The following is a 27,965-nucleotide window of genomic DNA, read 5'->3' as shown; positions in this document are numbered from 1 at the left end:
CCAGAATAGTTGATCCAAACTGACCAAAGGGCTATTCCATACCATATGACGTCATGCTCAGTATAGAAACTGGGGAGGGGGGTGTTGGCCGGGGAGCAGCGATCGCTGCTCGGGAACTGTCTGGGTATCGGTCGGCGGGTGGTGAGCAATTGCATTGTGCATCACTTGCTTTGTATATTATTATTACTATTATCATTATTGTATTGTTATTATTATCATTACTATTTTACTTTATTTCAATTATTAAACTGTTCTTATCTCAACCCAGGAGTGTTTCTCACTCTTACTCCTCCGATTCTCTCCCCCATCCCACCGGGGCAGGGGGAGTGAGCAAGCGGCTGCATGGTGCTGAGTTGCTGGCTGGGGCTAAACCACGACAACACATCAGGTATGAACCACGCTGACTTCCACAACTGGAATTACCCAGCATTTGGTGGCAGCATGTCCCAGACACTAATTACATGAAACAGCTCTATGCTTGACCTGCTCATCAGCTGCACGCATTGTGTGAGCTGTTCATTGCTACACTTAGAGAGTAAGAGAAAGCTCTTAGCCCAATGTGCTTTGAAGAGACAACACAGGCAATGGGTGGGAGAACAGAAGGAATAAAGCTCTTCCTTCTTTATTCCTCTAGACCATGCTCCTGTCTCAAAACCTCAGACTTCATGCTCACAGGATACACCTGCTCCTCCCCTAGGCTATGCAAGGGTACAGCCACATCAGGGCGGCACTTCACCAGAGTCAACTGGCAATGTTGCAAAGCATAGAATTAATTTGGGGTAATACCATACTAACAGTATGGTAATAATTATTTGGACCCAAGGTAATAATATTGCAGTTTTATGTGGTGTAAAGCAGATCTAGCTTTCCTTTTCTAAGCTGGAGAATCAGAACCTAAGGCTGATATCAAACCTTAACGGACTAAAAGCAGTGAATTAAGTTTACATTAACTTCTGATGACAAACTGATAAAGAAACTAAGTGCTTACTCAGAACCGTAATCTTCTCTTGCATGTATTCAGATTTGGTTTGGCAGCTGTTTTAATGGAGAAACACTACATTATTTACCATACCACAACACTCCATTTTCATTCAATAAAATTGTAGAACACTAATGCGTAAAAACATGAACATTCCTAGATTGGCTCTTCCAGAAACTTAGGTACAGTTTGCCAAGGAAAAATAAATGAGCAACATATGAAACTGCAATATTTCAGTAATATACTAGAAGTGAATGAATAATTGTGATACATTTTACAGTTAATTAATTTATGTTGTCTTAAAGCTAAATGCTAAATCATAACAAACAAGAAAATTTTTAAAAAAATATTCCCACTGACAACCTGAAATACTATTTTCATTCTTCACTGAGCTCCTACCCCCAGTTACATAATTTTCAAGTCCTACTGGAAAATACGTTCAATAAAATCACATTTAAAAAATGTTTTCCATAAAGATCCATTCTGAAAATATATCTTAAATGGAACTGTAAAAATCCATCAAAATTTATGTCTCTCAGTCTACATTTATAGGTTCTGCATTGAATTCATGGGCTGTGCAGAAAGAGTTATTAATTAGCATTACTTTCTTTAACACATAGTTCATGAATAAGGGATGAGCTGCCTGCAAAGTGCTGATAGAGGTGGCTAATTGGGGAAACTTACCATTTATATAAATTCAATTCTTTTTACAACATTCTGTAAAATTTCTGCACAGAGGAAGGGAAGGAAGGGAAATACAGGTTTACAGTGAAATCTTGCTATGAAGATATTCTGTTAAAGTACTGTAACAAATGTTGCTTTTTGATGAATTAAGGCTCAATCTTACTTTCCTTATTCATAAAAACAGTTATAATAGAGTTCATGGGAATTTTACCACTGGCTTCAGTGAAAGAACAGGCTGTGACACTTGAATTATTCTTAGGAACAATAAGTGTCATTTAACTCTTTATTACTGTAATCAGTGCTGTCATTGTTAAAGGACCAGTGAGTGGAGAAAAGAAAATCCTGGGAGTTTTAATGCATTAAAACCATATTATCTGAAATAAAAAATAAAAAAAAAAGCCATTTGAACCTTCTCTTACTATATGTCAGGAAGATTTTAACAATGAGCCAGAGTTCACAATAATTTGTATACTGTTCAACTTCAATATGTATAGATAAAGGAAGCGTACACAATCTCTTTGCCTTCACAAATGTACATTTCAAACTGCCTTTGTACAAAAGATATTAGATCATCCACACTGTTTGTCTTCAGCAGATGCTTTTGCACCCAAGCCTGCTCCCATGGAAATAAACAAAAATTTGCCAGTGACTCAAATGAAGATGACCCAGGTCTTCATGTAAGTTTATGTAACAGATTGTTTTATATTAATACCTGTTAATGGTTTATCTATGGACTTTTTGTATAATGCTGAATGCTTGGAATTGCCCTTCTTTTCTATATAGACAAATTACAATTATTCAAGGGATGTGGACATCTTCAGAAAAGTGATGATTTCAATTTCAATGCTATTTCAATGTCTGATTTAGGAAATGATCTTTTCTCCACAACTCATGATTTCAATAACTGGTGTTTAGACAGATGACATTAAACTTGATTCATGTGACTAACGAGTGTAAATGGAATGGTTATCCAAAAACTTCACCTCTTAGATACACTTGTTACATTTTCTCTCACTTCTGCAATACTGTTTGAGGATGAGCACAGGAACAGTTTTTCTTTGTTCTCAAACTTTGCTTCTCAAAGTTTTTTCTTTGAATACTTTCCTTTTCTAAAGAAGCTGTTTACTAAATTCTGTTTACTAAAAAAAAAAAATTCAACATCACTCAGAAGTGTGACTTCGAAAAGAACTGTGACTTTTAAAAAAAGCAAATGAGCAATTCTCTAAAGCTCTTGATGGCCAGACATTTTTTACTTAAATCAAGAATCTGTCTAGGGTTAATCTTAATGGTATGCATTTTCACTACATGACTCTGTACCATTATTCATATTCTCAGATTAAAACTAAAATTTCTGAGAAAGTAAGGGTTTACACGTTTTTACGTGCTTTTATTTAACAATTTTAATCATGAACAGCATAGCAACAATTTTGCTGAAATCACATATCCCTTGCTAGCTAATAACAGTTTGCCAATAAATAAACACTGAAGAGCTTAAAATTAATAAAACTTCATTTATATACTGTCCATTGAGTATTTTGTAGGTTGTGTCCTTTGAATTGATACCCATGCCTTAGAGTATAAAAAGGTTAACAAATGGCACATTTATCCAAGTAATGTACAGCTCATTCTACACTTTTTAACATCTGTGTGTCCTCTTGATGACTTCAACCTTTCTAAGACTAACAAGAGAATTTAGGATTTATAGTTGAGAAACAGCATGGCTGCTTCTGCTGTCAGTCTTTATTCATTACTCTAATAATAGGAGGTGTAATAAACAACACAGATTTACAACTGTACATTTTAATTATTGTTTCTGAAGGTTTACGTAATCAGGAGAGGTGCTCACTGCTCCTTCTTATTTGGAATTTTCTCTTTTAGTGCCAGACACTACCAAGTTATTCAGTAAGCAGACAGCTTTGCTCTTTTCATCAGTGATTCATGAAAAGAGTTGACAGTTTGTGTGTTAAGGCAATCCGAGCTTCAGTCTAACAATCTGATTTGTTGGCTCAGTAGATTTACTGCATCTTGATTTTCTTGATAAATTCCATGTGAAACCCAATACCAGCTGCCCTGACAACATCTTTATCTACATGAGTAAGTTCATATTGGTCCAGATGCAAAGAGAAAGAGACTTACATAAAACTGAGAATTTTGTAATGAAAAGTTAAAAGTTTGCACAGGTTTCACATGCAGAATTTTTTAATCCACAGATAAACTATAGTTAAATTCAGAAGTGATATTTTGCTTTTGGACAGTCTTTCTTAATTTAAACAAAGATATTAAATAATTGTATCTTGTTAGCATGTGTTACATACAAAGAGAAATTGAAAGTCCTTGCTTACTATACATAGCCCCTGTGCCTGTAATTGCAAAAGACTGAAAAGAGATAATTTAATGATAAACTATTAAAAAAAAAAAAAGAAACCATAGACCAAAACTATGGATTACACAACAGGTACAAAATAAATATATAGAAAATAGCTTGACTTCCTGGGGTGAACAGTATATCAGATTGTTGCCCTAAAAAAATTTTTCACTTCTGCAGCTCATTCCTAGTTTCCTTCTAAACTTGTAAGGCAAGCTTAAAATCTGAATCTCCTGTTTACTTGCTGAAAGTTCATACTTTCCTGTATTTCCATTGAATAAGATAATTATATTTCTTCCTACAGTTTATAAAGAACAGTTATGTACTCTACAGTAACTGCAAATCTTTGAGATATTTTGTCCATATAATCTTGCCTATGTGTTTTGTATTTGTGAGTTTAACAAATTCTGGCCAACAGTGTACCTCATGATTGAACCTGTACATGTACTGTGCTTTTCTACCCAAGAACACACTTATGCAGTACAATTTCAATTTCTTCTAAATTTCATTGGTAATCTACAAACCATTTTCTGATTTCCTTCTAATCCACAGTCTGAGGAAATGATGGTATATAGTAGGATTCCACTTAGATAAAACAACTTAAAATTACTGTAAAATAAATAAAAAAAAAAATCTAAAAGTAGCTCCCACTCATAGCAATTAGTTGAAGTAATTTACTGTTTTCATGAGTAAAAAACTGTATTATGAGAAAGGTGCATCTGTGGAACATAAACCACAGGACAAAATTTTGTAGACCCATTAATGATAGTCAGTATTGACTGAAGTAACTAACAGACTGAACTGACTGAAGAAGTCTGTTAAATGGATTTCAGTAATGATATCTGGAGAAATCTTTGGATGTTGGACATACTCATTCTAAGAGTTCTGTTGCCTCTTTAACACAAAGCAGAGAATAGAAATAGAGTGTCCTGCTCTTGCAGACTTCATGAACAGCATGACTGGGATGGTGAGATAAGTGTTATTCCTCTCTGGTTTGATACAGACATTGCAGACAGCCTTGAGGAGGACACAGGTGTATACTGGGAAAACTGGTGTACAACAGCACGTTCTAACAGCTTGAGGCAAACCTTCATTACGTTGGTGGGTTTCCTTGGACATGTGAGTTTAATGATAATGTACACTGGAATTTCTGTGAAGAAAATGTCTCAGAGCTCTTGTATAGAAAAACACTCCTGAAGAGAAGATATTTTACATAGTATTTTTTAATAACCTATGCTTCTCAGGCTGTCTGGTTCTTATTAATCTATCTGATCATCAGGAATTAATTTCAAGGCTTTAAGGACGAAAGCAACAAGAAGCATAACTGCAGTGCAACTTCACTGAGGCTTCCTAAATCTCAGAAGGATTTTACTTCTTTTCTTAGAGTACTCTGATATATAACATTGACAAAGATAATAACCAGGGATAAGCAAATTCAAAGAAACCAACTTATTCAGCAGTTGTTTGGAGATAAGGAATACAGAGCTACCAAACTGAGTTGGTTATTTCAGATGAACATGGTGAAGGAACTGCAGCTGGATCCCAGAGAATTAGGCCACGCTCCCACCTGGCAGGAAAGATAGGGATCTTGGAAACTGCAAAATTGCAATGGATCTCAGAAACTAAGGAAGCTAAAGTCACAGTACTAAGGGTTAGGTGGCCAACTTAAATGTCTGGGCAACTATACTTGGGTTCTGAATTGATTACGGACACTGAAAATTCTTCATGGCTCATAGCCTAGCACAGATTCCTCTCCTTTCAGAGCACTAGGATATAAATTGGCAAGAAGGAGGAAACATATCAGTAAGAATGATAAAATGGATGGGATAAAGAGATTTAAAGATGCTAACGAAGATTGGGTATTCAGCTACTTCCCAGAGAAAAGAAAGTCTGAAGCACCATGCGAAGATGGCTATTTCACACATAAGCAAGGAAGACTTTCTTGGTGCTTATCCTATTTTACTATTTGCCATTAGTATCAGTGATCTCTGGCAATATGATGACACACTTAGGATGCTTTTTAGGAAAAAAGTAAATCTGAACCAATAAGTACTGATAGGAAAGAATACTCCAATCATCAAAAAGATGTTTAGCTGCCACCAACCCAAATACATTTAGCATGCTTCCCCTGTGCGGATTTTAAGCCATCATAGGACATACGGATTTTGAGTCTCAAGATTTTAACTCCACCATGACATAGCAAAAGCATTTTAACTCTAGGCAGATAGTTGTTGTTTTAACAGTAAAACCGAATAATGTCAATGAAGAAGATAATTTGTAATAAAAAATACTTAGTATTTAATCAGAAAAAAGCTTGAAACTAAAATCCCAGAAACTAAAACAGCGCAAAATTTGTTTGTGGTGTGACGTTCTAAGGCAAAAATCAGAACTGCAGACTTAATTGTCACAAAACCAGGCTTGTAGATCTTAGGGCTACAACATACTACTGGATATTAAAGTTGCACACATACCACGCATGCACTCTTGTTCCTCCATCAAAGAACAGGTTTCAGCCCTAAGAAAAATAAAAAACCCGCTCCAAATCTGCTACAGATTGCATAGGTGTGCCACAAACAGAATCAGGCAATCTGAGGGAAAGCAGGCATATTCACTATTCCTTAGGGGGCATATCAAGATACATAGCTCTCTGTCACACTGAAAGACAATGGAGATTCTTTTCTATCAAGAGACTTCATCATATTCAGGATACGGTGTACATTATGGAAGAACTTCTGGCAATAACCATGAAGAAAAATCGTTTTATTCATCTTGATTACTGTCAGGGATTTTTCCATTATGTAAACAATAGCTCATAGGTATTCAGGCATCCAAAGCTTCGAAACAGCTTTGAGAGCAGACAGCAACTGACTTTGCTGAATGCAAAGTCGTCATATAAACCTCTTGATAGTTATTATTCTAAGAAGAACATTGCCTCGATCTTTGCCTGCATAGACTACAAAGTGCATGAAAAGTACTGACAGAGCCTGAGAAGTTGCTGGAGGGGCATGCAAATTTATTCAGACCTTTTTGAATCAGTGAAAAAGCACTTGGGCTAATCCTAGAGATGTGCTTGTTATTCTAAACTGTTGCAAATGTCCTCTTCAGACAGTAATAAGAATTTAACTTTGAATTTAGATAGCATCACACACATTAAAATATCACACAAAATTAGCAATAGTCTGTATTCCCTACACAATTTCAACTGTGTTCAAATTAAACCACGTGGGGCTTGCTGAAATGAATATTTTTGGGCCATAACAGGGTACTTCTAAGCACTCTCTTTCAGTGAGAAACTGTTTGTTCTTTGTTTGGACATCACATATGCCCAGGTTTTAGTATATGATCTGAAAAAGCAGAAGAACCAATTCATAACATAAAAAAGGCAATTTCATCCCCAAGTAAATTTTTCCAACAGCAGGTAAGATTGGGATAACAACACTCTAACACTTCACTAACAATTAGTCATCATGTCTTAGCAGAACATAATATAATAAAACCTATTTTTCTAACATTTTTGTTCATCTTTTTTCTTTTTAACATCATGTACTTTAGATTGCCTCTTTATATCAGATATTATTGGGTTTTTTTCCTTCCAGATGCTTAGAGGTTAGGAAAGGATTTTATTTCTTTCGATTCCTCTCCTGGGAAAAGAATCTGCTAGCTTGTTAGTTTCCTCAGTACTCCCTATATAACAGAAAGTGGCATATATGGAAGGCCTCATTTTCTTTTCTTAGCTCTACTCCAAAGATGCTGTGAGCACCTGCAACTTCTGTTAATTTCCTTGGGTACTGCAGGTGTTCAGCAGCTCTGAGGATTGAACGTACTGGGATCAAACAAATGTGAGAAGCTCATACTGGATCCAGGGAACTAATAAGGACTGTGAGTCCTAAAATAGACAGCAGTGAACTTACACCACCAAAAAAAAAGTATTTCTTCCCAGTGAACACATCAAGAAAGATATGACTTGTTAGAAATATACCTTACTTCTCTTTTCTTGAATGGCCACGTTCACAAGCTCTCATTATATTTTGCAGACTGAAACAGAGTAAGATTTGTTCCTACTCACATCTGAATCTCAGTCTGATTCCCATGACTATTACTATCCCTATACAATTAATATAAAAATATTTTCTGTTATTCTCAACTTCTGCCCACCAAAGTTGCATTCTCCCTTTTTTTTCTTTAATGCTGTACTTTATTACTTATTTGTTGTCCTTTTTTCTGTGCAGTGGTAGTTAATTATGTTTTATATATGCTGGAAAATTCTAATAAAAGCGCTAGGACTTAGAATAGAAACTTTTCTCTTTTTTTAATTGATGGAAAATCTGCAAGTTTAATTAGGCAACCCATTGAGATAAATGCATCAACAAATAAATTTCCCACTCATGAATGCAGTACGGCCAACGAGAAACCGCCTAGCAAGTTTCAATTCACTTGGGTACCAAAGTATTTATACCCAACACATTTGGGCCAGATAATAGCTTTCTGATAAAACCCAAGGATTACAGAGTGAACTCCAGCAGGGCAGCTGATTCTTAAGCACTGGGAAATCTCCCACTGGATTAGAGCACACACATTTTTTTCTTTTAGAGTGGCAGGCAAACAAGTGCATGCCAGGAACATGCCTGAAGGAAGGAGGAGTTGATACAAAACTGCTCTTTGCAGGTAGTTACTATCTTGCCTCTCCTAGGTTTCTCTGTAAATAAGCTGGTTCTGGTGACCTGGAGAACAGGGAAGTACAAAGATCCTATTTAGTCTACGAACCTCTTGTTCACAGCGCAGGTTATTTTTCTGTTTATACTGTGAACCATCTGAATCCAGAAAAGAAGGTGGCGAGGCTAGTCTGAGACTGCTGATGCCAGCCACTGCTAAAAATTGAGAAGGTATGATCTTGTGATTAGAAATATCAAGAGAATGGGTATTGATACATAGTATAATGCCTTAAAAAGAAGAAACGTAAAAATTATTTTTAAATAATAATCACATAATACAGGTCATAACTTTTATAATAAAGCCAGATGGTCAACACTGCTTAATAACTGACATAAGGAAGCAATGGTATTTATAAAGGAGATATTTATTTCTCATGATTCAAACAGGCATTGCACTTTTTACTTTTGCAGCTGAAAAGCAAACAGTCAGTGTACTTGAGGAATCAATTAAAAATAACAGAATAAAAGTGAGGAAACAGCAGTATCAGTTCAGAGCTTTCAACCTATCAGCAATTTGCTTCCACTTAAAAACATGGCTGTTTCTTCAGAGCAATAACTGCATAGCATCTGGGGGATTTCACGGGATCAAATAACTTCACAAGTCCAGACCAGGCAATGTTGTCCTGTAAAATGATATGTGATTGAAGTACATAAAAATGTGTTTGACTTAAAAGCTAAGATATGGTAATAGGTCTACATTTTGAAATACAAAATTGAAAAAAAAAAATTAAAATTATCCTTAATGCAAAGCAGATAAAACACTTACCTAACAGGAAAATCACAGACAGTTTGTTGAGAAAAAAGGATACCCAAACCAGGATGTGTTTTAAAGACATTAAATTATTTCTGGCACTATCAAATGACAGCTTACCACCCCCTTCACCAATAAAGCTTTTTTTTCAGTTGAACTAGAGCAAAGAAATTAAGGATCAAGTCCTACTCATTTTATGCAGCACATTCTACTACTGAAGCTAATTAACTGACTTCAAATGAATAAGGCCAGCTGGATCTGGTCTTCATGTTGCATATGGCTTTTATCATTTCTATTTTTTCTTCCTAAACACATTTTGTGAATCAACCAGTACAAGATTAAATCAATGCATATATTACATTTAGAAAAGGTAAATTAGTGCTAAATGCAGCAAGTCTGATCTCCTGTTGTGGAAATCGTATAGATCTCTGTGATTTATAACTGGCTGGCATTTGGGAAAATACATCATTATTTAAATATTTCAAATTGCCTCTCTGTAAAAATACCAGTTAGAACAAAAGCATACATTTACTACAACTCAGTTGTTCCAAGTACACTGTGGCAGAGAATAAAGTGAATTTTTACTTATGATAAAATGGAGCTGTTAAAATGAAAAGTTTATGGTGGAAAAACAGAGCTATTCACATGAATAGGTTTAAACTTTATTTTAAAATTTTATTTTGACCGTGGCCCAGAGCAGAAGCTGGAAGACGCTACCATTTCCTCCTAGCAAATTATTATTTGTCCAAAAAATGTTTACTGGTGCAGAGAAAGTATGACTGCTGCTTCTGAGTTAATCAGGCCAGGCTCAAAGTTAGTGTTAGAAGAAACACTGTAATATAAATCATTATGGAGTAAATGTAGTAGCATTTGCTTATTATATCCCAGGTCTATACTTGTAAAATATATGCAGGTTGTATGTTAGTCAAATGTACCTCAGTTGACCCATACAGTTGGAAAAAGTGCACCCTCTCTCATCATTGATCTTAATTAAGAAACAATAAAAGGAAATCATAAACATTTTGGACCCAATTCAAAATTTCTTGAATTATATGTTCTAAAACATATTCATTGGACGCTCTAGCATGTACAGCACAATGTTTGTTTAGCATTTCCAATATTCTTTTTAATTATTAAATATCTCAATATGTTGCATAAAATGAGATTTGTTGCATATTTAATTAATTTATTTTTTACTGTCTATTGACTAGTAATTACCATACAATTAAAAGAACATAAACTTTACTGTTGCTGCTTTGCTGAAAATAAAAACATCTGCTGGGCATATGTTTATACTAAATGGAATGAATGCTTACACTTTTGCAAATATGATAAGAATAATAATTCTGCAACAGAGACTTTTCATCTGTGCGGTAATAAATTGGCTGAAATAGTCTCATTTCACTGATGTAGCCTTTAGGTATCATAAAATACAATGCAAAAATACCTGCTCCTTGAGGTAACAAAGACGATCCAGAAGTATCAAAACTTCTATGCAGGGAGCCAGAACAACCTTCAACTGAAAGAAAGATTAGATACTATAATGATTTTGGGAAGGAAAGCCAGTACACTTCCGAACGGTTACACTTCCGAATGTACACTTACAAATGTCACCTTGCCAATTTTCCCAGTGGGATGGACAGCTTCAAAACAGATTAATTAAAGATCAGAAATACATGGAATGCCATAAAGCCAGGAAACTATGTTATTTAGTTGGGTTTGAGACATTGCCCAACAAGAAAATGATATTATGTGAAGCAGAACAATTTTAAAGAGGGAAATAATGAATTTTAATAAAAAGAATTTTTATGAAATAACTGCATGGAGACCAGTCTAGGTTTAAAAGGAGACTGACATTTCATTTTCCAGGGTAATAGTCCCTCTTGAAAAAGAATCTTCCATGTGTTCGCTTTATTATTTTACTGACACCTAATATAGTTTTGGAATAGGATATGCTCCAAAGTTTGGAAGGGGCAGCTGCTTTGTTTTTGAGATTGCATACCACAGCATAAGACAGTCCACCTCCACATAAAACTTAACAGGGCTTTGTTCTAGACTAGCACATATATACAAAGTAATAGTATTAATCCTATAACTTTTACCATATTAAATGCTTCAAGCTCATTCATCCTGTGCTTGTATTTTTCATAGTAATCCATTATACAGCTGTCTGGGAGCTGCAAGGGATTAAAAAAAAAAAAAAAAGATATCAGAGTTATTCTAGTTACTTTTTCAAGAGAACTTTAAAATGAAATATTTTTCCTATTTGAAAGTCACACTACAAAATGAAATGTTTTGTTTTAGAAATTAGCACTTTCCTAAGGTTTATAATAATTTTCTAATAGTAGTTTCTCAGTTCTCATTTACCGGAACTGTTCTTCAGACAGCATTTTGCAATGACATGAAATACGGAGATACATTCATTATTCAGAAAGCTCTAGCCATTCTTAAATGAGTATTACACAGCAAAGTGGAGATAACATTCTCATTTCCTTTCCCATATATCTTGTCCCCTACTCATCCCCATCCCCAAGAGATTTATTTAAATAGCTGAGGAGTGGATTCTGGTGCGAGAGTAACATGCTTCAGTCAGGACTCCTGGATGGTATTTCACATTACAAAACCTACTATCAGAGCCTGGAAATAATACTTTGTTTCTCTGTGTCACAAGTTGCCCATCTTTAAAGTAAAACTTTCTCTATTTACTTTGAACTGCTACACATTCCCCTCTTCTTTTCCCAATGACCTGATGCAACATTGCCAGCACTGCCACTATGACTGTAAATGCTGTGATTTGGGGCTGAATTCGATACAAAGGCAGCTCAAGAAGCTGACAAAGCCAAACCCCTTCCTTTTTCAACCCTTAGTGGCCACTGCGCCACCTCAGGTTGCTAGAGCGATGACCATAACTGCTCTTCACAAAGCACCTTCTTTACAGGGCAGCCAGACCATAACATTTTCCAGGTTTTAAAGGTCATGATGTTTCTACTCTTCTGCTGTCCACAGTCCTGGATGCTAAAGAAGACAGTTCAGCTGCCCACTTAAGCAACCTGTCAGAGGAGTGGGAAGTAGGTTTGCAACGTTACTGGTGATGGAGGCTGCTGGGAAGAATGGAGCTGAAAGAGCCTCATATACTTCTTCAGTACTGGGAGTTTGCAGTATGGCTACTCTGTTGTGGCTGCGGAAAGAGCTAGTCCACAACTTAGCAGAAAAGTAACAATACTGACAAAAGACTAAGAAAGCTGAAGTGTTTAATACATTTTTGCACACTTTTATTAGAAGAGCTATTTGAGAGCATGTGGCTAATCCAGTTGCAAAGAAGTAAAATCTCAGCCTGAAATGGGGAAACAAACTAGAGAACATTTCCACAAATTACAAGTTTTCAAATCAGGTATGTATTATGAACTTCATCTGAGGACAGCCAAGAAGGGAATGAAGTGACCTTAGAACTATTACTCATTGTCACTGAGAAGTTCTCAAAGATGGTATGTCAGACAGCTAGTAGATGTATGTCTTATTATAGAGCAGTCAGTTCAAATTCAATGCACTGAAAAAACCTGAACAAGTAAAGAATTTAAAAACACTGAAAGATAAACAGGTAAGTAATAGTCAAGATGAATTTGTCACGAACAAATCACAAGTCAGTCTACTTTGCTTGTAAGGAGGGTGAAAGGATTCATGACAGCAAAAAACCAACTGGTTGTCATATATTTTGATTTCAGCAAGATTTTTGACACCATTTCACAAAACAATTTCACAAGGAAATTTAAGAAACGAGGTTTAGATTAAAGTATTATAAAGTGAGTGAAAACTGTTTGAATGACAGTAACCAGAAAGTAGTTATTAATGAGTCTCTGAACAACTGAAAAGACCTGCTGGCTGGAGGTCCATTACAAAATGCAATGTTTTCATTAAGAACTCAGATGACAGAACAGAAACCGCATTAACTAAGTCTGCAAATGTGCAACAGGAAGGCATTGCAAGAACTTAAAATAATTTTCAGAAATTGAAGCATTGCTTAGAAAAGAAGCTTGAAATGCTGTACAGAAAAGCAGAAGGGACTACACTCAGGCAGAAATAATCAGCTGTTCAGGATGGGGAACAGTCTGGAAGATATAGCAGTTCACAAGCTGAGCAAGAGTCACAGTTGCGCTACTGCAAAAAAAAGCAATCACCATTCTGTGACATGTATGGGAGAGCAGCCTGCAAAGTGCAGGAAGTAATCCTTCAACTCTGCTTGGCAGTGGCAACGCTCTAGCTGGAATACTGCTTCCATTTTTGGGCATCAGATTTCAAAGAAAGAAATGAACTGTCTGGAAAAGCCCTGAGAGAGGAAAGAGATCAGAGATCTAGAAAACATGACCTATGAAGAAAGACTGAGAGAACTGGAACTGATCAGGCTAAATTAGAGAAAATTGAGAGTGGGCATAATAACAGTTTTTACAAGGCTACCACAAAGAAGCAGGGAACAGTTTGTTCACTCTGTCTACAGTGGGTAAGATAAGAACTAATGGGCTTGCATTGCAGCAAAAAAAAAAAAAATCAGCCAAAACCCTGAAGATACTTTCTCTCTTTGAGGTTAATTAAGGATTGGGGAGGTTTTCAGTCTCCTTCACAGGAAGCTTTAAAAAGATTAGGCAAATATATTTCAGGAATGACACAAAATTCTAACTCTGCCTTAAAACAAGAGGATGGGTTAGAAGAACTTTTGTAGTCTTTCAGTCTTATTTTTTTAATTTAGAAAGTACTTTTTCCCAACTACAGAGGCAAGGTTGAGTAGCCAATCTGGCAGTACTAATGTGGACTAACAGGACTTTTTTGGTCTTGTTATTTTATTTTCAGTAAAGCTGTGCAAATATCTGAGGGTTTGTTTTTCTCTTCCCCTCTAAACAGCCAAACCAACTAAAATATATCAGTCATGAGATAAACAAAATAGTTTATTTAACCTCTGCCCTACAAGCTTTTCATTTCAACTGAGAATTAAAAGGGTTTTAGTATAATGGATTTTTGAAATTACGGGCTATTTCGAATTAAAATACAAAGATCTGCATTTGTAAAAATGTGATCATGAAACCTTTCTGCTTTTGCTTCCTTTTGTTCTCCATTTTTCAACATGAAGCATTCAAACGAAAAGAAAACAAGCTGTGAAATGTTTGGAAAACAAAAATCTGGGTCAAAAATGTCTCTTGGATGTTGCCATACTCAAGTACTGAGCCCACTCCCTCCTTGCTTACTACACATTCCGACTGAATGCATCCTGCTGTCATGGATTGATTAGGTACTATTCCAAACTGTACCTCAATTAAAAGTTTGGTGGGTGAACCACCTCAATGCAACAGTCCAGCTGGAAAAGAGAGAAAGCGTCCACCATAAAGCATTGATAGAAAAGGGGATGAAAAGGGTACCTGGTAGCTAGCTATGTGGTCAATTTATTGGAAGATGACCAAAACCCAGATAACACTGGCTTTGCTGGAAACTGCAACAGCTTGCCACCTAGCTTCAGTCCTTAAGAGGTACCCAACACAATCTTCAGCTATCCTTCCAAGATGAAGTAGGAGTTAAAGATCGCTTGCACTTTCAGGAACAGAATGGTACTTACACGTGCAAAGCAAGCTCCAGTTGGCCACCAGAGTTGTGCGTGCAACTGTTCTCTATGCAGGGTTGACACAGATTTGTGTATCCAAAAAAAATTTCTTTAAATCCATGCATTGAAGTTTTTTCTTACATTATGACGTTGATACTATGAATTTATGGCCTGAGTGAAAACGCATGAAAAAACTCAAACGCATATATCATGCAGTATTCTTAACAATGATTCTGGACTCAAAGATCTAGCTTATGCTACTGATATTCAAGTAAGCTTCAATACATACAGAGAGGTTTTGGCCAGTATTTCTTTGCTGATTCAGGTACAGTGTCTCCTGGTCTTTCCCATGTTGTGAACAAAAGCACCTGGTCACTTTGCATTGTGATGGTAGTGCATGCTTTCTTTCAAACTAATTTCTTTGTGGATTGGTGTGGTGGCTAAAATAGCTGAAACAACCAAGATGAACTAGAGGGCAGCAAGGTCTCCGTAACTGGCCTAGTTATAACTGTACCATATGCTGAGGGTGGCACTAAAACTCTACCATAGGGCAGACTCATCTGCTGTGAACACCAGGAGACTGCCAACGGAGCCCTGAGAGCACGTGAGACACCACACGCCGCAGCACACCCGAGTTGGGCTGCAATCCCACAAACACGCTGACTCAGCACAGGCTGAAAAGAAAACATTCAGGCACAAGGTGGATGACAATTACTGATACCATACTTAAAATTTCTCCAGAGAGTATTTTTTTCCAGAGTTGCGTCTTTCCCTAGACTAAAGAGTATTTTGACTGAATGAAAGTCTCTTTTACTGTCCAGTGCTGCACATACCCTACAGAAGAGAGCCAGAGCCTAAGGATGCTGTTCCACAGTCTGTTTAAACAGATGTAATTCCTCTTTGCTGCCTCAAAGGGACCGCTTTGCCTGGCACTGACTGCACTTTTCCATGTTTCCTGTCTCTTCTTGTACCAGCATTATTGTGAACACTAGCAAGAGTACCAGAAAGCAGCAAGGCAACCCTTTTAGCAGAGCAGTGTCTTAGATCAGTTCAAAGTACTTGGGAGACCGTACCATACAGCAACTTTTTACAATTTTCCCATGTCTAAGGTAGTTAAAAATAATGTAATGTAATGTAGTGTAAAATAATGTAAAAGTTAATGTAATTAGTGAGAAACTTGTTTATTTCAAACTTCATTTAAAATGCATTTCAAATGAATGCAATCTATATTATTTAGAATTATATCTAATTGAAGTACAAGTCACACCGTTTAAGATTCCTTGTCAGACTAAAACATTAGGCTACCATAATTGGGTTAGTATTTTGTCTGTTTGAAAAACAATTACACTTGAAAACAGCATTATGCACATATAATTTATAGACTGTAATACAAGTGTTACCTGAGCCTTCATTCAATATTTCCCTAACAAAAAACTGAACCAGGAAATCTGTGAGCTGAAATTCCTTCTGTCCAAGAAAATAGTTGAGAAAGGCAACTCTTCAACAATTGCAAAATGCATTAAGTGTGCAAATTCATTTAGTACCTTCATTTTTTGACTGTTCAGACTCAGTTAATTGCCGTGTTAGAATTCATGGGAAAACAGAGAGTATTGTTTTGGCTTTGGCTCCATGTTTGCCCAATGGCTACACAAAATAAAAAGCATCAAAATTAGAAATAATCCTAGCAAAGACTGCACCAGTTTGAGGTATTCACTGTCATTTAAAGATATCAACAATGAATTTGCTGCGGGGTAGGTTAAAAGTCCCTCTCCCAATTTCTGCAAAAATTCTCCTTTTCAGTTCCCAGTATAGTTGTATATATTCAGGTTAGTTCATGTCTTAATGTATTATGCAGTTTCACTACTGACAGTTCCCCAGTCTTAAGTATGTGGTTTTATAACGCTTTTTAAAACAACAGTAAAATTAAGCCACACAATTATATTCTTCCTCTTACTTCCCTTCATTTGCCAGCTGCATTTTATGATATTCACCAGTCGCTGCTGAGGAGATATTACAAGTCACGGGACACTCCATGGTAAGCTAAAAGAAGCACATCATCTCCATTTACCCAATGTCCTCTTCTCTGTCTTACCGAGATAAGTTGTTGTAAATAACTGTCCTGTATGAAACACTGACCAAAATGATGGCTGCATTTTTTCCTCATTCAGCACATGGATCATTGGTTCACATTATATCAATATTCAAATTTTCGGGTAAGCATGGAAACAGGATGAGTTACATGATCAGCAGAAGCTCAGGAAGATCCAGTGCAGATCCCACAGGATAGGTGGCACAATCTTACTGCACCACTGGTTACAAGATGTATCTTTATCTCTTTCAGTACCACCCCTGGCTGACTTCCTATAACACGGTAGTTTGGGAGGATTAAAGTGATGAGGGCTGTAACATATTAAGTCAACATGGGCATTTTATTAACTTCATAACAGAACACAGTGCAATGATGTTTTTAAAAGACATGGACAAATGCCAAAGAAGGGGGGGAAGGTGCTCTTAAATGTTTTGTCATAGCAAAAGAGCCAGTCACACTCTTTTCACAGTAGCAACAGTGTCGTCTACCTTAATAATATTTCAGTTCCAAGAAAGTAGCTTCTTTCAATGCAATTTAGCTGACAGAAATGGGGAAAAAAAAAAAAAAAAAAAGACCATCACAAAACCCACCAAGTTCTCAGAAAACAGTTTGGTGGCATTTAGCATTCTTCCAAGAAATCTATTTGAAACCAAAATTGGTTTATCCCATTGGTATCTCAAATAGCACACCACACTAAAACTTTAATTATGAATTTGCCACTAGTAATTCTGTAGTTAAGGCTCAATTTTCAGAAACTGAGAAACATTACAGATGAGAAATGAATAACATATTCAGCCATTTAAGTTTAGGAAGTGTAAGAACTATATTTGGTTACAGAGTTCTGTCCTGGTTTTGGCTGGAATAGAGTTAGTTTTCTTCCTAGTAGCAGGCATAGTGCTGTGTTTTGGATTTAGTAGGAGAAGAATGCTGATAACACACTGATGTTTTAGTTGTTGCTAAGTACTGCTTATGCTAGTCAAGGACTTTTCAGCTTCCCATGCTCTGCCAGGTGCACAAGAAACTGGGAGGGGGCACAGCCAGAATAGTTGATCCAAACTGACCAAAGGGCTATTCCATACCATATGACGTCATGCTCAGTGTATAAACTGGGAGGGGTTGGCCGGGGAGCAGCGATCGCTGCTCGGGAACTGTCTGGGTATCGGTCGGCGGGTGGTGAGCAATTGCATTGTGCATCACTTGCTTCGTGTATCATTATTATTATCATCATTATTATACTGTTACTATTAGCATTACTATTTTACTTTATTTCAATTATTAAACTGTTCTTATCTCAACCCAGGAGTGTTTCTCACTCTTACTCCTCTGATTCCCTCCCCCATCCCATCGGGGTAGGGGGAGTGAGTGAGCGGCTGCGTGGTGCTCAGCTGCTGGCTGGGGCTAAACCACAACAAGTTCATACTGGTGCTGAATTTAAACTTAGAAATTCTTCACTCAGCTAGTCCTTTGGGATAGGTTTAGAGAATGCCATGCTCCTTTGGTCAAAATCTTGTAAAGACAGTAAATCAGAAATTCATATGAAAAACTACTTTTGCCTGCAAAAATTTGAACGTCACCTGTATTAAAAGTGGAAGAAGTAAATATCAGTCTATTACTTTAGGATGTTCTCAAATGGTCATGGAAACCTTATTAAGCATTTTCTAGGAAGGATGTAACTGCCCAAACATATAGTTTTAAAAAAGTGCAGCTTTCTAAATACTGTAATGCAACTTATCCTAACAAGCTCCATAAGGACAGAAGCTTTTTATCTTGTCCCAGGCTCACCTGTTCATTTAATCCCAACATTGCTTGTCAATGATGTGTACAGAGCACAGTGCCTCTTAATTATATGGTTTAAAATTATGAAAAACCATGCATAACATTCTGTTCAGCGTATTTTGTCATAGTTGTGTTCAAGTTCAATGGATCAGAAGATCATTAGAACATCTGAAGCACAGCTGGTGTAGGGCCAAACTAGGAAATATATGCGATAAATCCCAAACGGTATTGTACGAGAAGCGCAGGTGTGGAAATGGGAAGGAATATCCTCAAAGCCTATTCACCATTACATGAGTAGAACATGATTAAGGACTCAGACCAGGACAGCTCATGACACAGGCTGGACTGAGAGCCAGCATGGGGGGGACAGGGCTTCCACCTGCATGTTCCTCAGAGGGACTACAGAGTTTGTAAAGGCTTGGCAGATGGCTTCTGGCTTGGTCTGGAAAGGGGCAATATATGATCTTAGGGACAGATCCCAGGAAACTCAAGAGGTGTTTCCAAACATTTTCCCAGCCACTCACTGTGAAGCTATCTGCAAGGTACATTTGCCACCGCATTTTCACAAAGCATTTACGTGATCAGGACACCTAATTCTCGTAGCAGGAGTCTCTGAAAGTCCCATCTTCAAGTTCTTGGCTTTGCAGTGCTTTAACTAAAGTGTTTCTATCTAATACTACAGGAATCTGAACACAGCAAATTGGAACTATTTTTGTGTTAATTTTAAAAAGAGCACTATTATCATATAAATAAATGCAAGCAAGCACAGCATAATTTATGTCTGCTGAAAATTTATTCAGGACTGAGCCCATTATATTAAATATAGATTTAGCTAACATGAGTAACTGCCTTATCTTAAAATAAGAGAAGACATCTCCTTAATCCATGTTCACTCTCCCATCTGAGCAATTATAAAAAGGATACATATATTAAACCTGCAGCTCTAAATCACTGAAACCTTCAATACAACCATACTTATGCTCCAAGTGTAAACCCAGTTATTTCTGAAATTAACATATCTTTATTTTATTTTTTAAAAAATTAACAGACTTAGGTTTTTTATTACTGTATTAAAAACTTCAGACCTTTGACTTTATTTTTTACTTGATAGTTATAGCACTGAGAGATCGTTCAGGTCAGCTACTTAGTTTTTGGGCTTTACATGTATGCTAATGTTATTGTTAGGTGTTTGCTTCATCAAAATGAAAGCAAAAAGTCACATATGTATGCTCTTGTGTTTTCTTAAAAATTATCACTGTTTTAAAAAAGTCATTACTGCTATATGAAACATATATCAACTATTCATACTAACTTTACAAAAAGTGTCCAAAGACATAAGAAAAAAAAATTGTCTGACAAAAAATGACCAATTAGTGAAAGAAAATTATTTTCACATACGTTCTGATTTCTGTATTATCTACCAGTTTTACCACTCAAAATTAAATACTCTGGAGTTCGCAAAAACACAAAGTCAATGTAACAAAGAGAAGTCACTTATGTATTCCAGTAAAACTGAACTAGAAAGCCCAATGTATTTCAGATATATTTGAACTTATTTAATTGTATTAAAAATGCAGGCATTGTTGCTATAGGAAAAAGATTACTGTATAAATGAATGATGTGTGACAATTTCAGAGATTCTTATAAAAATAAGACAAAATTATATAAAATTAATTATTAACTATTAATTAGAAATAAACCTAAAAGTAATTATTAATTATAAATAAACCTAAAAGTCTTGGTTACTGTAGAGAAATCACAGAATCATAGAATCATTTGGTTGGAAAAGACCTTTAAGATCATCCGGTCCAACCACAGAAAGCACTAGAAAGCATTAGAAAGCACTGACACATTTATTTAATTAAATATACTTCTAAATACATAACTTTGCAGAATATACAGGAAGATATGCCTTATATCTAAATTTAGGTACATAGCTACATCAAGGCTTTGCAATATTTTGAGTCTGACATTGCTAGACATAATATATCAGATATCAAAGTTGTTTAAATTACTTAAGATGATAAACGAGCTTTTTACAGGACATGAGTTTCTCTTACTGTGTTATTAATGTAAATGCTACTGTGATGGTTCCAACGCCTCACAGAAGGGTCTAGTGCCCTTTACTGACCCACTGGCTGAGACCTGACAGCTGTAAATCTTTTTGGGATGCTCTACCTGAAGCACAGGATCAGAAAAAGACAAATGGGCAGCAGCTGTTTTTAAGAAGTCTGGTCAGGGTTAGAGCAGACGGGGATGGTAGAAACTGAGCATTAACCATCTGCTTATTGTTGCAGATCTCATCTCAGGTTGTTAGATGGGGCACCCACCAAATAAATGACTTTTTCCAGGGGAAGAGCCCCTGCAACTTCAGGTTATGTGCAGACACTAGACTGTTCAAAACTGAGAAACACCAGTCACAGGAGACTTGGAAGCTCGGTTAAACAAAACCAAGTAAATCTGCAACGACGTGCTCACTGACAGGCACATAAACCTCTCTCTGTGTGTGAAAGCTTAGGGTGACCCTACCTCTGAAATTGCTATTGTATCTCCCCAGCATATGTCTACATCTGAAAGGGTTAAGTGATTTGTGAAGAATTTTGACTAAGACAAAGTAACTACCTTATATGCTATTAGCCCATAGCAGTAACTATAGTGTGAATATAGCAGGAGATGAAATCAAAGTGACTAATAGCTTTTCTTTGCAGATGTGTCAGGAGTGTTTCCAGGCCTGTATATCTTCCTGCAATCGGACGTGGCATTAAATAGCATTCTCTCCTTATTCCCAGACTGCACTTTACATGAATCCTGGCCAGCTTCTCTTTGTTAAACAGCTCCACCCGCTGAGGCTCTCGCTTACCAGCAGAAATGGATCCTAGCTGGGTCATAGATCACAAAGTCTGCCAGACACACATCCAGGCCTTAGCCTTGTAAGCACTTTCTCCCTTTAATCACCTTAAAGCCAGGCCCTGTGAAAGATCTTGGCTAACCTATGCCAATAAGTACAGGATACCAGGCAATTTAAGCCAGTTTTGGGTTTTTTTCTTCAAAGACTCTAGAAATGCATAAATACATATACAAGGAGTTTTTGCTGTGGCAATGCCATTTGTAGCACTTATTGTCTTAAGCAGCAACCAAATATTAATAATTAATAAACCAAGTATTAATAAAGAGGCTTTGTTTTAAATCCATCTGCAAGGCAGCTACAAACAGAGCGGAAACATGTTCTGCTGAAGAGGAAGGAGCAACTGCTCTTGCTGTTTGAAAGAAGCAAGGCTAACAAGTGTAAGAGTGGCCAGCTCCTCCAAGAGAAAGAACAGGGATGAACGTTTCATTCTCTCGAGTGAGAGTCCCACATTCATGTTAAATTAGGTAAAACAGTGAATAAAAGGGAATAGAAATCATCTGACAGAAAGAATTTCTCCCATATCTATACGACACTGAACTTTCTGCCCATACAACACGGAGCGTATAGGAACAGGGAGCTATGACAAAGAAAACAACCAGGAATAAAATACTGCCTTGGTGTGTATCTTGACCAATTACTGAAGCCCTGTGCAGGTATCCATGGCCCACAAAGCAATTCCATTAGTTCTGAAGCTAGAAGCAATATAACCATACCTGTGAAGCATCAAGCTCACACTGAAAGACCTCTCTCTGCCCTCACAAAATGAGAATATTTTGTCAGACATTCAGTAGTCATGGTGTATGTCTCAGTTTTACTACTGAGGTGGAGAGGTGTGTGAAAGGAATGATCCTGTACCAAAAGGTAGAAAAAAATAGTTCATTTGCATCTCAGTGTGTAATCTGGACTTGACAGGCTCTTCCACATTGAAAAGAAACACAACAGAGGAAATTATTTTCACTAAGGTAATAGGAAATTTCAGTCCCTGAACAGTAACTTGTAACAATGAATGGCCCTAGGTGATCAATAAATGCTACTTTTTTTTTGTAGAAAAAATATTTTACTATTTTGTCTCACTCTAACTCACTTCTGATTGACTATCTTGTCATAAAGGGTCTGGTTCTTACTTCAAATAAGCAAAGATCTTCACATCTATTTCACAAATGAAAGAGGCAGAGAGGCTTGTTCGCATGAAGAATTGGCAGGATTAAAGAATTTATCTTTACTGAAAAACAATAGCAAAAATTAACTTACTGTTTGGATATTTATACCTGATAAGAGTCTTCAGCAGTTCTACATTTAGCAAAAGGCACATACTTACATAAATGAGTATCAAGGCAAGTTAGGTGTCTTAAGCCCTTGTTCTCTTTATCCTGCCTCCACATTTGTCCAGACTGGAAAATGACCGAATTCCACCAGGGCTACCCCTTGATCAGGAAGAGAGGCATGGGTGTGTTTGAAGGAAGCAGCCGTGGTGCTCATCATGCACCGGGAGTTTGGAAGGATGTTTGTGTCCCACAGCCCCGATTCAGCCACAGTGATCAAAAACACCCATGACTTTATCACACATGCCAAGGTACCAAACCCTGGCAGTGACTCTTAAAAACTTAGTGCCACTACCCCTCTACTTAACAGTCCATTTATGATCATGCAGAGATTAAACTCTCTTCAATTTTCTGATAAGCATAGTGAAAGACCTGAGACTCGCAGTGTTCTGACATACGTTTTTTAAAAAATATTTTTGCACATGTAAAGCAGAGACTCGTAATTGTAATAATTACGAGTATATATATATAATGTAATAAAATAAAATTGTAAAGCAAACAATTTTTTCTCACAGTTCTCTGTACTACATACACAACACTGCTACGTTTCAGCTCTTTTTTTAATAGCACCTAAATAAATTTATGCATGAAGACGATGATTGCCTCCTTTTTTTGTGAACGACAGGCGCGTTTTGGATTATTCTGGAAGTATCCTTTACACATGCTTCCTCTTGCCTTGTGTTCTTCCCAAGGCAATAGTTTTTGGCCACTGCTGGAGACAGAGTAGACAGTTGGGCTATGCAGTACAGCTGCTTTTTTGTTCATTTTTAAAAACAGAGCTAGAAAACAAATTCTGCATAAATTTCTCTTTGATTTTTGTTGTCTTTGAAAGCAAATGTTTAGGCTTCATCACATTTTTAGCTATGTAAGTATTTTTTTTTGAAGAGAGGAATTTAGCACATTCTCCAATATTGTGTAAATGTAGTGCTGACTCCACCATGAAAACTGCAGTGTCAGAACCACTGTTGAGGGAGCAGTAACAACTTTCCTCTCAGTAGTATCAAAATAGCACGGTTTTGTGCTGCTGCAAATGTCAACATAGCTGGGAAATAAAAAATAATATTGTTTAGATCAGCATAAAATTCGGTCTTCAGTATGCAGCCAGCTGTACATAAGAATGAGGAGAAATATAAGCAAAAATGAGCATTTACTTGACTCAGGTCTTTAGCAACCACACAAACACATGCAGCTTGAAGTAGTGTTGACAGATATCTTTCTCTCAGGGCAACGTGCGTTTGTCCAGACCCTTTCTGACAAAAGGCGGTGTGTCTGTAGTCAGACATATTGACACAAAGTTTCTATGCTTACTGGTTTTAAAGAAAAGAATGTACAACTCTGCACCAGCAGACCTTAATCAATGATTTACTAAACTGATTATCGCACAAACAACCCACTATTGCTTTTGGGTGATTGTACACATACTGAGGAAGACACCATTTTAGTCGTTACTTTCAGCTGGGGTAAATGCATGATGTTAGTGCCTATTTATCCAGAAAAGCAAACAGGTACCTCAATTTGCAAACAGAATTAAATATAATCCTTTTAAAACACAGTGAACTTCAGGCATAATCCTTTTTCTTAATGTTGTAAGGATGATTCCAATGTCGTTTGCATTTACTTGTTTATTTGGGTTTGCATTTTCCTCCCAGTTCATGGTTTGATGAGCCTGGCAAATTTTAAGCGATTTGACATTTTGACTACAGATTTTAAGCATTGCTTTACTAAAGACTACAACAACATTTACCTTAAATACTTTACATACTTGCCACTCCTACTTTTTTCTTTGAGTTGTACAAAATTTTTTTAGCAATCGGTCTAACACTCTCTAGTGTCTCCATTGCACAACTTGTTCTCACAGAGTGGTTGTGATCTTTACAGAGTCATATTCTATGCCTAATGCTATGTTGCCATCTGTTGACCAGTTTAGCAGTTGTAGTACTAAGACAAGACACTCAAGAACACACCAAAAAATCTCCAAAAGATTTTATAAGTTTAAATCTCAATTTTGTATTTACTTCTTTTTCTCTCTCCAAGAAAGTTATTTTAAAATCTTAATATTTATCCTCAACATTTATGAATTTAAAGAAAAAGAAGTATTAGGCCTTTCCATACACAGAAGCTGCAGCTGAGAAGATCTTCAAAGGCTACTTAAGGAGACTGTCTAAAGGCTAAAATAAATTGGAAATACTTTGGGAAATAAATTGTAAGAGAAACACTGCATGGATGGAATTGCCTATCTTGCTACAATATTACATTTTTCAGTTTCAAAAGGTGTCCAAAGGGATCAAGAAAATATTGCTGCAGAAAAAATGAAAATAAAAAGGAGTCAAAGTGTTTACTATGTGATTCATTATTCACTTTTTTTGGAACATTTTCAGTTTAAACTTAAGTACAGACAAAAAAGCAACATGTTTGCATAGGATAGTATTGCAACTGGGTTTAAAAGGGTGCAAGAGTTACTTTTATCAGGATGCATAGTCTCAGCACAAGCAAGCAGTTCTTCATGCCTGCTTCACTTGGCATCTGAGAAGTATATTTAACTCTAAATGCCAGCATGTATAAAATAGAGTATGTATTACTTTTTTTTTGCCTCAAAAGAGATTTGTAGGATTAACTTCATAAATACCGGAAAGGCTTTAAAAAGTTCTGATCATGAGCACCATGTACAAAAAAGGATTCGTTTTATAGAAAGTCTTTAGAATAAAGTAATTTTAAAACAAAATATTTTCAAGAATTTATACATGGAAGTCTATTTCCAAAAACATGAAAACCTCCAACTTTGATATGGTTTTTGTAAATACATAAAAATAAGCATGGATTGGCTCTGTTAATAAGAATGAGAATACTCTATACAGCAATATACAAACTAAATCAACTCAATGGCTCAAACATTGCATTATGGTGCTGACTTCAAGAACTTACATGGATATAAGGATTTCATGCAGTCTCTATTTAGTGACTCACCTTTGAATCATCCAGTTCCAGCTTTTTCAGAGACTTTCTGACATAATCTATGAAGGAGGATGATTTGGAGAAAGTTTTTCCAACATGTCGATCACTGCAAATACAGCACTGAGATGCAGGCTTTTGTACATCCAACAACAGAAATTTTCACATTTTTAATTCATTTAAATTAGATTTTTAATTCAGAAGAAATAAATCAGCTACTACTGCCAAGTTAGTAACAATTTTCCTTTCTCCCCTTTTACTTAGAACAAGCTAGCTAATACTTGAATAAATTTCTAGATACAGCAACTGTACAACTGTACTACGATTATAGTACAGTTATTATTTTACCTAAAAATTGGAGAGTTGAAGGGTTCTTTTTAATTTCTCCCTAATATTTTTATTTCCCTACATGAATGACAAAACTCTTATTTCCGCTGACATATTTCCTTCTATCATTTCCTTTCTATTACTTCTATAATACTTCTATAATTTACTATAATGCTGCTGTAATTTATTTACCATCAACCACTGGACTGAGCAAATGCCAAGTTAGAGTAAGATTTCACTTCTGCTTGTTACCTTGTGTTCTCATCCTCGCAATTTTTATTTCATTAAGTGATGCCAGAATTTTCTCTTGTTTACAACTCAATGGCTTATTTTTGAAGCCCGCCAAAAATGTGGGTTGTTTCAAAAAACATGTTAAAATAATGCATGAAAACTTAAAAAACATATAGGATGACTGATTCCCAACATGCCACTTACATTTGTTCTCGTCTCTGTGTTTAAAGAGTCTTGGAGAAGCAACATGCAAAGTTTTTGTTAGTCTGAATTTGCTTCCTTGACTGGGTCTTAACGTAATTCCTCTTCCAGCTGTGCAGTGTAGGAGTTACATTTTCAGCTACAGTAGCTGTTTGTGAGTATTCAATTACTTAAGAGGAAATACACTTTCCCCCTCGTGAAATACTAAATAGAAATAACTTTGTTTAAAACTTTTTCCCCTCTTTATTCTTAGTAAAACACCTTTCTCCTTATTTAAGGATCAGGATTAACATCTACTGAGGTGAACAGAAAGACTTTGCTCAGTGGCAGTTCTAATGCTGCCTAGCTGGCAAGGATCCCCACTCACTGGGAATCAACAGTCACATTTATTTTTAAAGGAAGAATTAATTTCTACAGTCCTATTTAATATTCACATGCACTTAAACATTCGTGCTGATGCACTCTGAAAATCAGTTAATGAGGATGCTGTCATGTCGTTCTTTGCAAGATGGTATCTGCTGTCTTGCATCCGCCCTCTTAAGCACAAGCTACATGGGGACCGATATTGTCTGGGTCTGGCTGGGATGGAGCTAACTCCACAGCAGCCCTCGTAGCGCTGTGCTTTGCGCTTGTGACTAAAACAGCGCTGGTAACACACCAATGTTTCAGCTACTGCCAAACAGTGATTGCACAACGTCAAGGCTTTCTCTTTTTCTCCCTCTGCTCCCCAGGGGGTAGGCTGCACAAGAAGTGTGGGGGGACATGGTGGATGTCCCCAAACAAGCTGACCCAAACGGACCATGGGGATATTCCATACCATGTAACATCACGCTCAGCAATGAAACTGGGGGCAGAGGGGGCGGGAGTCTTTCCAAGGTAGTCACTGCTTTTATTTCACAAGTCTGATCTTAATTACTTCCTCCAAATTATGCTTCCTTTAACAAATGAAACATATTATCATCTATCTCACACACAATTTAGTAGCCATGGTTTTATGTGTTATATTTTACGTAATCCTAAAATAAAAGAAGCATTTCTTCTTTCAGGAGTTTCCTTCTGAAGAGTAAGCTGTCTGGCTCTATGTTTA

General features: G+C 36.5%; 1 protein-coding gene across 1 annotated transcript in view; it reads right to left on the bottom strand.

Annotated features, from left to right (window-relative positions):
- Positions 1-9,264: 9,264 nt before the first annotated feature.
- METTL25 (methyltransferase like 25) overlaps positions 9,265-27,965 on the bottom strand; it is a gene marked incomplete at its 5' end in the record, with an annotated part of 63,308 nt that continues 44,607 nt past the window's right edge. The window contains 4 exons of the mRNA XM_075728115.1: positions 9,265-9,363; positions 10,939-11,010; positions 11,594-11,668; positions 26,135-26,228. Of these exons, the coding sequence (XP_075584230.1) occupies positions 9,265-9,363; positions 10,939-11,010; positions 11,594-11,668; positions 26,135-26,228 (340 nt within the window). The remainder of the gene's footprint in view (positions 9,364-10,938; positions 11,011-11,593; positions 11,669-26,134; positions 26,229-27,965) is intronic.

This window comes from Pelecanus crispus, chromosome 1, assembly GCF_030463565.1.
Source record: "Pelecanus crispus isolate bPelCri1 chromosome 1, bPelCri1.pri, whole genome shotgun sequence".
NCBI lineage: Eukaryota > Metazoa > Chordata > Aves > Pelecaniformes > Pelecanidae > Pelecanus > Pelecanus crispus.
The sequence above is the reverse complement of the archived record's forward strand: the minus strand, read 5'-3'. Positions and strand labels throughout refer to the sequence as shown.